This window comes from Anoplophora glabripennis, unplaced genomic scaffold (assembly GCF_000390285.2).
Source record: "Anoplophora glabripennis isolate ALB-LARVAE unplaced genomic scaffold, Agla_2.0 scaffold633, whole genome shotgun sequence".
In the NCBI taxonomy this organism is placed as follows: Eukaryota; Metazoa; Arthropoda; class Insecta; order Coleoptera; family Cerambycidae; genus Anoplophora; species Anoplophora glabripennis.
This window is the reverse complement of record NW_019418911.1, coordinates 270,016-282,888: the sequence shown is the minus strand read 5'-3', so window position 1 is coordinate 282,888 and position 12,873 is coordinate 270,016. Positions and strand designations below refer to the sequence as shown.

The 12,873-nt window shown below is 32.0% G+C and overlaps 1 protein-coding gene across 1 annotated transcript; it reads left to right on the top strand.

Annotated features, from left to right (window-relative positions):
- The first annotated feature begins 620 nt into the window (after positions 1-620).
- On the top strand, positions 621-12,449 carry LOC108912541 (activin receptor type-1B-like). The gene is made up of 3 exons (XM_018717793.1): positions 621-970; positions 6,879-6,999; positions 12,388-12,449. The coding sequence occupies exons 1-3, from the start codon at positions 901-903 to the stop codon at positions 12,401-12,403; spliced, it is 207 nt and encodes a 68-aa protein (XP_018573309.1). The 5' UTR covers positions 621-900; the 3' UTR covers positions 12,404-12,449.
- The last annotated feature ends 424 nt before the right edge of the window (positions 12,450-12,873 follow it).

Below are 12,873 nucleotides of genomic sequence, written 5' to 3'. Positions count from 1 at the left end.
CCTTAGCAAAGCGCATCCCAGGCTGCATAGCCGCACTACCCTACCCAACCATACCACACATAAACATGACACTACCCCCGGGGTTTACACAGACGAGCCGGCGAAGCAAGAAGAGCGCCAGAAGAAAGGGCCCTAGCCGGCGGGGCCCAGCCAGGACAAAAGGAGGTCCCACAAAGCGCCTACACCGGCCGCATTTGCGGTCGGGGTAGACGACGGATGGGGCCCACCTACGAAGGCTGTCCAGGCCTACACGAGATGAGGCAGGATAAAGAGGGATAATCCCCCTCGATCCCAAATCATTGAGGCCAATTTCTAGCCATAGAATAATGGCGCGGCGCGATTTACATACGTCATTTTAATTTTTTCGATTTCTTGTTTTTATATTGATGTCAGTATGAACTTATAACTCCTTAGTTTTATAACGGCTCATTTTGTCAGGACACCATAAAAGTATATGTGCAAATGTTGAGAATTCCCAACTCAGAAGAAAATTGCGAACGAAACGAAAGCTATGCCTTCAAGTGATCGAATCCTGGAGATCGAATCGCTCACGACTCGCAATTGACACATCTCTAGTAAATAAAACTACTATATTTTCGTTTTTTGTCATTTGTCAAAAGTTGAGGTAATTCGATGTCAAGAAAAATTATTTGTGTTAGTGATTGGTCTATAGTTAATAATTTTTCTTTATTAATTTTAGAAACACATTTAAATATTTAAATAATGCAGAGTTTTGTAAAGAATACTATCATGATAGTATTTAATAAATATGGTTTTAGTGTGAAAGTGTAAACAACTAATTGTGTCAATATTGCTGAACAGTTATATACTTTTTCAAGTAAATAATCATATCCAATAGTCCATCAGCAAAAAAATTGGGATTCTTACATCTTTAATAATATGAAGGATCAATTAGCTCGAACACTTTTTGTTTTTAGCAGTTTTGCTTTCGTTTGTAATAACATTATAGGTAAGAAACAATTTTGTTTTATAAATTAGAAATAGTTTCTTTGCTTGAATATTTCAGCTACTGTGAAAAGTGTTCTAAATCGCTGCTACAAAGATATTAATTTTAATCAAATTTAACAATGTAAAATAATAGCCCACTGACCAGACAAAAAAATTGTTGCACACAAATACAAATTTGTACTTACCATTATCGTTAAGGAATTATGGAAGGGATAACCAGCGATTGCTTTATAATTATTACGAATAAGTTTTTGAAATATAAACCTGATTTTTGTTCCTTTTTTTAATTCAGCATAGATCACTGAGGTGTATACATTTATTTATATAAGTATGTGTACACTTATTTGTAAAAAAAGAGTCATTGGTGTACTGATTGTTATGTTCAATTGATTTAAATAACTAAAATGATATAATAAATTTTAATGATAAAAACAGTTCAGAGCACTTTAAAGACAAGCATATAAAAGGTCAGCGCGAATATCAAATGCAAGATGGATGCTACAGCTGTATATTTTTGTACAAAAGTAGTCATTGAGAATTAACTACATACTACAGTAGTCAAATCCTTGGAGGTGGCACTTGGATCACTTGCAGCAATATTTAACTGTATAACCTTAGATTTGACAATATATGATGCAGTCAAAGTGGACTTTCTGTGAATTGTAGCTATTTCGACATGAACTGCAAAAGCGGCAGCGATTTGCCCTACGATACAAAGCACGCGACATTGATTTAGAAAGTAATTCTATTTCTGATTAGGAAATTGACTCTTTCTTGGTGATAACACAACAACAATTAAAAAAATTACTGGCAAATCTATAGGGTGTCACCTAACGAATGTTACATACTTTAAGGGTAAAATGATGTCGATTTAACCAAACTTGCCTAAACGAAAAATGTCGCAAAAAAATTACAGGGTGTCAAAGTTTATCTTTTATTTCTTGTTTTCTCCTTAACTCAGAACCCAGTTAACTTATTTCAGAAAAATTTGCTGTTGCTTAATTTTTCTTCATAAAGTATGCAGTGATTATGTTACTATTAGGTTAAATCATGCAGGGCATTCATTTTACTACAACCCTTTGTGAATATTCTTCTATAACTTTTTTGTACGTTTAAATTTTTACATGCAACTATCAGAAATAGGTAGAGAATTTTATTCTACACTAAAAATTTATATCTACTTTTCAAAAGTCAAAATTATGCCCGGTTATGAAGATATACAGAAAATATTATTAACACATAGGTACCCCATATTATTTGGAAATAACTACGTGTCCATAATATCATGACAATTTCGATAAGTCACTGTCAAGTTTGTATTTTGCAAAAGTTTATTTTTGAAAATGCTTCATCCCAATGAATTTACGAATTATGAAATGAGAGACATGATAGTTGCATATGTACAGGAACATTTTACTGGATGCGCTGCTAAGAGAACATATGAAGAATTTTATCCAAATCGCAGACAACCTACTCATGTATTGTTTGCTCCTTTATTCATCAGATTAGGAGAAACTGAAAACTTCCGGTCTAATTCACGAAATGGAAGGTACTTTTAAAGAAGGGTACAAGACGAAGAAAAATTTCTAACAGGAGTAGACCAAAATCCCAAAATTAGTATTCACTGTTTGTCAGCAGTCACAGGAGTTGGCAGCAAACCGTTGCAACTATACTCCACACGCAGCAGTTACAATGTTTCCGTTTTCACCCTGATTCACAAAATTTGTTTGAACCAGACCGCCCACTGAGATTTTGCAAACGATATCTCCAGATACATAACAGGGATCACACTTTTCTCGGAGGAATTGCCTTTATATGTGAAGCTGTTTTTACCATTAAAGGTGTTTTTAATTGGAAAAACTCTCACGTGTGGAGCGAAGAAAATCCACGCACAATGAAAGAGCATCACTTCCAACACGAATTTTTGTAAACGTCTGGTGCGGAATTATAGGAAATTTTATTTTGGATCCTACCTTCAAGGTTGAATGGCTAAAATTATTTGGATTTCCCTTGGCAAGAACTTCCTGGGGCTCTCGAAGAAGTACCCATTAATACTAGATGACATGTGGTTTATGTACAATGGTGCCTCTGCTCATTACAGCCATTTGGTGAGAGATCATTTAAATTAAGCATTTCCAAACGGTTGAATTTGTCGAGGTAGTGACTCTCCTTGGCCTTCTCACTGTCTGGATTCTAATCCGTTAGGCTTCTACTTTTGGGGTCATTTGAAAGGAATTGTTTACAACTCTGTAACACCTAAGTAATACAGGAGAAGAACTTCGGGATAGAATAAAAGACACCATACGACAAGTTACGAATAATTCGTTTCCATTTTCACTAATTTCATAAAACGTTTCAAGGAAATGTGTTGAAGAAATTGAGGGACACATAGAACATTTATTATAAATAAGTAGACTTTTTATTACTGCCACCCGCTGCCACCTTTCAGTTATGTAATTAATTATATTATTTATTATGTTTATTATTAGATATGTAGTTATTTCAAAAAAATATGGGGTATGTGTTAATAAATATTTTCTGTAATATTTTCATAGCCGAGCATAACTTAGACTTTTGATAGGTATACATTTTTTGTGTAAAGTAAAATAGATGTGTACTTGCGTGTAAAAATTTAAACATACAAATAAGTTGCAGTAGAATATTCACAAAGGGTCAGAGGCGAATCCAGGGGGGGGGGGGCTATGGGGCTGCAGCCCCCCAGAAACAAACCACTGAGATACTTTTTTTTGGAGTATCACATCCTTTACCTGTTTGGTATCTAGCTCAAGAAACAAATGACTTTGATCTATTGGTCAAATTTTATGAGAATGACTTACCTACTTGAAAACGGTGCTTTTATCAATACTGAACATGAACGTGCTGAATTTCCGAACATACACGAGCTTTTCAGAATAGTTGCAATAATACCAGTGACAACAGCAACTGCGGAAAGAAGCTACAGTAGCTTGGGAATATTAAAGACGTACTTGAGAAATACGACAGGGGAGAATAGACTCACCTCTTTGGCCCTTATGAATATACACTAGGAACAGAAATTAAGGGATATTTTAAAAAATCCCAAAATTTTGGGTGATTTTCAAAGAGCTGTAACTTGGAGGGAAATGGTCGTAGAGAGAATAAAAAAAAGGAGGAAATTGAAGCTTCAAGTGTCTAGTTTTCGGATCTGGAGTTTAAAATTTTTTAGTGTTAGCAGTTTTTGAGTAATCATAAGAAAATCAACGAAAAAAAATTGCAAATAATTTCATTCTCTTCAATTTGAGCGGTTCCGGAGCCTTGTACGATTATTTGTTGCTGAGTTATTGTCGATCAAAGTAAAAAAATCACTTTTGACTTTGGCATACAGTTACTCGGAAAATAATGGTCGTACAGAAAATCCAAGCAGGGTTTTGAAAACTGCAAAGTAAAAAATGATAAAAACAATTTTACTAATATCGACATAAATGTTGATGAGGTGCTCAACAAATTAGGTTAAAAAAGCTGTCAGCGTCGAATAAATATTATATTGTGATTGAACAAATTGATACTATTTTATATTTCATCTTCACGTTTCTAAAATCTCAATTCAGGTACCTAACATATAAATAAAAGATTAAGAAACTACCTTATTTTAATCTAATACAATTTAGAGACGTCAAGACAATATAATTTTTTATGACCTGAGCCCCGCCCAGAGCTAAATCCTGGATTCGCCACTGCAAAGGGTTGTAGTAAAATGAACGTCCTGTATGATTTAACCTAATAGGATAGGAACATAATCACTGCATACTTTATGAAAAGGAACTAAGCAACAGCAAATTTTGCTCAAGTCGGTTAACTGGATTCTGGTGACAAAAAAATATAAGAAGTACCTACCTATTATGGCATTAAGCAAAATAATACTTTTTTATATTGAAAAAAATTTCGGAATATTCAAGTATTAATAATAATTAATTTATATCTCTAATAATGACAATATTAGTAGTATTAAAAATATGTTTTTTTTAAAAATTAGTCATCATGATTTACTTCTATAATAAAATTGGTTTAATAGAACACATCCGTAAAAAATTAAAATGTCAAATTTATTTTAATTTGAAAAAAAAAAAGATCCTACTCTAGAATCTGTGTCATAAATTTACATATTGAAAGACGATTTTTTGAGAATTATTCGAAAAAAAAACACTTGGTTTAGAAAAAAAAACTAAAAATGTATTTTATATTTTTTTTTATAAAACTGTATATAAAAATAACAAAATAAAAAAAGGTTACATCTTAGTTTTTTGCCGTGTTACAGTTAGGTATTTGAAAAAGTTTTTGCACAAAATACTTATTCAAATACTAGTAACGTCTTGAGGGGTTGAAACAAAAAATTTAAAAAATTCATGAAAGCTCCTCTAAATGGGGTAGTAAATAATACCAAAAGTTATATAAAATCATGTAAAAAAATATATCATTTAAAAACAATAGAATGTTTTTTTTTTATTGTTTGAGGCTTTGTCCACATAGATATAAAAAAAAATAAGGTGACTTTAAAATAATACGTCCCTAAGTCATCCAAAAGCAATCTGATTTACTAAATTATTTTCCTTTGATGCTCTCTAATAGTTGTTTTAAAAAAATAACAACTTGCAATGCTAATAAAACATACCATGCTAATTCACTTTAAACAAGAATTAAAGTGTGGTTTTAAAAACTAATTATAACCGACTATTTATTTGATTAAAAAAAAGGAATTTCAGTTTTGTATTTAGGGGAGCACGTACTATTTCTCTTAAAAAATGACCCCCATTTAAAGTTACACCCTGTATAATGCACTCAATTTTTTTTTGTTTCAAGGTTCGAAATATTTTTTTGTATACACTCGCTGTTATAAATACGATTGCTACTTATAATAATAATTTAAAATATTCCTTTTAGCTTCTAAGAAAATGCCAATGAGTATATTAAGTGGAACACCCTGTACAACATGTACTGTTGACGATACTCTTAATATTGTTTTCTTTTGACGGTGTTTTACAAAAAAAAAAAAATCAAGAGAAACAAAAATTCTGGTCAGAAATGGTCTGTTCAAATCTTTAATCTTGCTAATTTTGTTTGGGGTAATCGTACTGTACCATGTTCAAAAACTTGTAGAATACTATACATGCAGGGTGTCCCAACAGGAATCGCCACCATGGATATCTCGGAAATTGCTCATCCGATAAATTTGAGAATTTGGCGACCTAGGAAAGGCGGTAGGATGTTCCATTTAAGTTAACAAAGTTATAACTGCAAACAGTTATATATGTAACAGCAATAATGAAACATCTGGTATTAAATGTTTTAATTTATTGGTACACCATAATTTAGTATTACCTATGACTTTTGCTGGTACATATCAAAAATCCACTTGATATCGGGCTCCTGACAAGAGTTACTAGCAGCTCCGCGGACCCTTGCACTGTCAAATTTTTCCTTTAAAAATTAATATCTCAAAATCTATAACTCCTAGGTACGTTTAGGGAATATATAATAAAGTGGCCCTCAAATTTTATATAAAATCCGAAAATTCAATAATATATAGGGCGTTCCATGTAAAATAAGAAAGTTATGTTGACTTCCGGTATAACTGGAAGTGCCATAAAGTTCTAAATATTTTAGCTATGTTGGCCCTACTGCCTTTGCTAGGTTACCAAATTTTCAGATTTATCGGATAAGTAGTTTCCGAGATATTGATAGTGGCGATTCCTGGTGGGACACCCTGTATATAGAATAAAACTTGTTGCTCATACTGTCTTTGAAAATTGTGGGTTCCCTACAAATTGTTGAGGGAAAAAAGAAATTTGTAATACTTTTTTTTATTTTGACTACTCAGTTATCAAAGTTTTTTTTAATGTTGCCTTTCCTGTATACATTTTTTTCTGTTTCAGAAGTATGGTCGTTAAAATGTAAATGTGATATATGTAAAACTACAAATTACACCTGTGAAACAGACGGTTACTGTTTTACATCGGCATTTATCAAGTTTGGAGTTCTGCAATACAATTACAGGTATGTTCTTTTAGATATTAAAAATTTGTTTTTTTTATATTCTTTTACCTTCCAATATGCAAGGTGTTAACGAAATAAGTACTCAAAATTGGAGAGTATGTAAAACATGTCGAAATATGATCTAAACCAGTAGATTTTTTGGCAGTGGCGGCCCCTAAGGGAGATACAGCCTCTTGAAGGGATAACTCAGGAAACAGTTTTTATTTCATAACTTCAAAACGGTTTAATATTAAATCACGAAAATTTAGGGTTGTATTATTATTTATATGTTTAATAATCACAGGTCAACAAGGGTCAGGAAGCTGACACACTAATATGCATTCCCGAAGGATTTTGGTGCGCTTAATCCGAATCTGGCCGTAGAATTGCTATTATCACGTTAGGTTTTTGAGATATCCTAACCTAAAAGTGCAAAAAACACTGTTTTTCGTCGTATTTGAGATTATGTAGTAATAAAAAAATACATATAATTTAAAAGTACAAGGCTCCCTCTTTCGAATGCCGTTGAGTTTGCTATCTTTTTTTTTTCGTTGAGATATCACATGTTGAAACTAAGTTTATCAGTTTCTTAATATGCGAAAATCTATTAAGGATCCCTTAGACGTTAAACAGTTGATTGCAGTTCAGAAACTTCATACTCAGAAACCTTCAATACATACGAACTCATACTCACAAACTCCAAATCCACAAACCCACAAACCCAAAACCCACAATCCCTAAATCCACAAACCCCAATCCCACAAAACCCGAACCTACAAACTCCAAGCTTACAAATCCCAAGCCCACCAACTCCAAACTCACAAACCCTATGGGTATGAAGTTTCCGAATTGCAATCAACTGCTTGATGTCTAAAAGCTGTTTTACATTGACAATTTATTGATCAATTAATTGATGAAGTCGCTTCATCAAGAAATTGGACAAGTGTAATGCACCAAATCTGCTGTCAAATAACTTGATGAATTTATTCATCAAGTTCTTGACGAATTAAGAGCATGTTCTAATTTTCGTCAATTTCTTCGTGAAGTTCGGAAGTACCAACCCAACAGATTTCCAGCCTCAGATCAGTACTGAGGTTAAGTTATTGGAATATGTAAATAATTGTGTGGCGTCGTGCTAGTTTTGCATTGTTTTTACCGATTTGTTACTTACAAAAACTAATATTTATATAATATGTGTCACAATGGTACCGCTGTTGTATCACTACAATTATGAGTGAAAAGGTGACATTTTTGAAATTTATTTGCTTCTTTGATTCATTGGTAGAACTCATTCATATGTCAAAAAACTTGACAAAGTCTGTAGCAGTGTAAAACCACACTGTTTAGCAATAAATTCGTGAACTAATTTATGAAGAACTTTGTCAATTTATTGATGAATAAATTGTCAATGTAAATCAGCTATAAGGGATCATTAGTAGATTTTCGCATATTAAGGAACTGAGAAACTTAAAAATTTCAACGTGTGATATCTCAACGAAAAAAAAAAGAAATTTGAGCAAATTCAAGGCATTCGAAGGAGGGAGCCTTGTACTTTTAGATTCAATGTATTAGTTTTTTGGAAAAGAATAGATGGCATTACTACATAACCTCAAATATTATGAAAAACAGTGTTTTTTGCACTTTTATGTTAGGATATCTCAAAAACCAGACGTGATAGAGCAATTCTGCTGCCAGATTCGGATTCGGCTTACCTAAATCCTTCGGAAATACATATATGTTCAAGTTTGTGCTTCCAAAAAAAGTTAAATTTTGTTGGTCAATCGGTATAACATACAAATCAAAATTTGCTACAGGGGCCTAAGAAAATGCGGGATCATGGGGCAAATTCTAAAATTTTTTTTGTACTCAATTTTTTCTGTTTCCTGAACCGAAAATATGAAAATTTATCATAATGAATTATTGAAATGGACTTAACTAGAAAACGACTCATGCTATTAAAATCTAACAAGACTACCTTTTTTATGCAAAATATGATAAATTTTCATAATTTCGGTTTAGGAAATAGAAAAAAATTGAGTACAAAAAAAATTGTAAAATTTGCCCCATGGTCCCGCATTTTCTTATGCCCCTGCAGCAAATTTTGATTTGTATATTATGCCGATTATTAAGCATATAAATAGTAATACAACCCCAAAATTTTGCGATTTAATATTAATCTGTTTTGAAGTTATGCAATAAAAACTGTTTCCTGAGTTACCCCTTCAAGGGGCTGTATCTCTCTTAGGGGCTGCCACTGACAAAAACCCTACTAAGGTTTTCATCATATTTCGACATGTTTTACATACTCTCCAATTTTGATTACTTATTTCTTTAACACCTTCTATACTTGTATTACACTTAATTTTAGCCATCATTGGTAACTTGAAAATGAAAAAAGATACAGAACAGGTCAAATTAGGAAAAGTAATTTTGAATTTATTATAGAGATGAATTTGAAATGGGAATATATTAAAATTAAATTAAATTTAATTTCAAGATTTATGCTACCTATTAAATTTTTGTTTCGGAAAGGATTCGTTCATTTATTCATTGCAAGTTTTTACTTATGTTTAATTTTGTATAAAATATTTTAATATGCATTAGAGCAGCGGTTTTCAACCTTTTTTCATTCGAAGACCCCATCACAAAAATTTTTATATTCGAGTACCTACCCCTTATCTTAAACCTTACAATTAGTATAATTAGCACTGGGGCAAATATACTTTACTTTTAGTTTAGTCTTCTGGATTAAGCTAGTTGCTGTTTTTTTATTTCTTAAATAAACAAATAAAGAGCTATGTAATATTGTGGAGTACTGGAAACTAATGTAAAAGTTAAATTATTAATTAATATCATTTTTGTTTTCGTTTCTATGTACCTATCTATTTTAGACAAGAGCCAGAGGCAAAAAAATTGTTTGAATTTAATAAGCCTAGTAAGTATGTAAGCCTTTTTGATAGTTGTGTACAGAAACATACTGTAGTCAGTCAAGCGTGAACAGGTGTCTCAGGTACCCTATCAATTGTCGCACATAGCGAGGTAAAAAAATTAATTTACTAAGGCTGAAAATCGTTTTCTCCATTCTATATTTATAAATAAAAGTTATGTCAGTCAATCAGCCGAATGTGGGGATAGAGCTGGTCAGTCAGCCCCAATATACTATGTATGTTTCGTTTACTATACTTCAAAACTTTTGTGCGGGTATTAATTTTTATTGTTATATTAACCATAAACAAAATGGAATATAGAATTTGTATATATGATTTTCAGCCTTAGTACATTCATTTTATTACCTCGGTAGGTACGACAACTTTGATAGTGCACCTGAGACACTTGTTCTCAGTTTCGCTTGACTGACTACAGTATGTTTGCGTACACAACTAGTGTAATCACCTATCAAAAAACTAGGCTTAATAAATTCAAACAATTTTTTTGACTCTGGCTCTTGGACTATTTTAGAGATCCTTTCATGTACCCCTTAAAACGATGTTAAGTACCCCTTGTTGAATACCACTGCATAAGAGTATTCTTAATTTTAATAGACATGCATTATAATGAAATTAGTAGCCAAATTGACATTGACATTCTGCATCATGAAACAATACAAAACGTATGAATCAGAAGTATATAAAACTCGTACTAAAAATTTGTATAATTATGCACCTTATTTTAATAATGTAATTTCTTACTGGCACTAACAAAGTACTGCAGAAAACTATTTACACACTGCAGTGTTTTAGTTTTACTATTTATTGTATCACATTTGCAGTAAATAGATAAATATTATAAAAAATCTATGTTTTCTCCAACCGTCACAAAACTGTGACATTTTTTGACTATCAGAAGTCTCTAAGGTTGACATTTTCCTTACTGAGACAAAAAAAATTGTATCTTAGCAACAAAAGTATTCACTTTTAATCCTAGGATCTAAAGTTAATCAAGTTTATAAAGTTTTATTCAAAAATATTTACAATAATTTTTATTTATCCACATTAATATTAAATATACACTTTGAACAAGTGTTAAAATTAAGTAAACCACTGAAACTGCCACTACCCTCATTCTTGGAGCAATTCTCGAAACAGTCCAACACGTTTTCATTAATAGTTATATTATTTTATGATGTTATGAAATCGGAAATGACAGTGGTGATTGTTTTATCATTACCACTATCAACTTTCAGTATTCTTTTCATAACATTTTCTTTATTCAAAAGTGAGTCTTCAATGTAGCCTTCCGCCACAGTGTTCGATCTCCATCCTTCATGTCTCTTAAGACAAGTGAGGTCACCACCGCCGTCAACTAAAAAGGTATCAGATATTCGTTATAATGCGTGTCCACTGTACTCTTTCCAGTTGTCCAGCTTCAAAAATTTTGCCACTTGCGAGACGGCACTGATTTTGTCAATACCGACCACCATTCGATAACACTTTCCACTAACATATCTGAAAAATAATCTATGTTCTACCAATCCGGGTGGATGTAAAGAAACATATTTTCAATAAAAACTTGAATAATTGTCTCCCAGCACAGTAAAAAAACATGGTTAGATTTGATATTGGAAATTTTTTTAATTAAGGCGGATTTCACATCTTCAACATTATCAATTGTTAAATTGACTAATTCATCAGAACGGCATGTGCTTGGAAACCCGCAATATTAGATTGACCTATAAAGAAGCTTTTAAAAAATTTTTTTCTTTTATTACGTGCATCGTAAGAATGTCGATTATTTCTTAGATATGTTACTGGAAAGTGTCATCGAATGGTGGTCGGTATTCATAATGTCACTGTTGTCTTGCAAGAAATGGTGAAATTTTTGAAGTTGGACAACTGGAAAGAGTACAGTGGACACGCCTTACGACGAACGTGTGCTACCCTTTTAGTTGACGGCGGTGGTGACCTCACTTGTCTTAAAAGACATGGAGGATGGAGATCGAGCACTGTGGCACAAAACTACATTGAAGACTCACTTTTGAATCAATAAATTATTGCGCAACCAAGCACTGTTGTCATTTCTTATTTCACAACATCTAAAAATTATATATTAACTTATTAATGAAAACGTGTTGGACTGTTTTTAAAATTGCTCCAAGAATGAGGATAGTGGCAGTTTTAGTAGTTTATTTAATTTTAATACTTGTTCAAACTGTGTATTCAATATCAACGTGGACAAACAAAAATTATTGTAAATATTGTTGAATAAACTTTTATAAATTAAAACTTGATTAACACTTTTAATCTAAGTATTAAAAGTGTCAACTTTAGCTCCTAGTGAATACTTTTGTTGCTAAGATACTATTTTTTGTTCTTAGTAAGAAAAATGTCAACCTTAGAAACTTCTGACAATCAAAAAATGTCATAGTTTTGTGACGGTTGAAGAAAAAAGTAATTTATCTTTTGTCTACAGTGTAATTCATAAGTAAGGGAAAACAATTAAGAGCCGATGGAACATCGAAAATTTAATAAAGTTTGCAATGTTAACATATTTTCTAAACTGCATTATTTTTTAAATACATGGTGTTGACGTTGTTAATGTTTCAGAGATTACTTTAATTACCTCTCAAATGGCAAATGTACAAAATATTTTTTAAATATTATTAGTTTGAGATATTTAAATCTCTGAAATTAATAGCTTCACCACCATGTATCTCAAAAACGGTGCATTCTATAAAAAATGTTTATATGACAATTATTTTTATATTGTAAATAAATCAAAGACAAATATGTATTTCAATTAGACGGCGCTCGTATACACATCAACACAGTCCTGTAAGAAATTGGCTCAACGAAAATTATCCAAATAAGCGGATAATTGATCCCGACAGCCTTTATACTACTTTCTGTAGAGAGTATTAACAGACAAAGTTTATAAAAATTGTCCACTACTGTGACT

Excerpts from the sequence above, each read along its gene's own strand:
- LOC108912541 (XM_018717793.1), top strand. The coding sequence starts at position 901 with ATGAAGGATCAATTAGCTCGAACACTTTTTGTTTTTAGCAGTTTTGCT. Across the intron at positions 971-6,878 it reads CGTTTGTAATAACATTATAG|AAGTATGGTCGTTAAAATGT; the intron begins GTAAGAAACAAT and ends TTTCTGTTTCAG.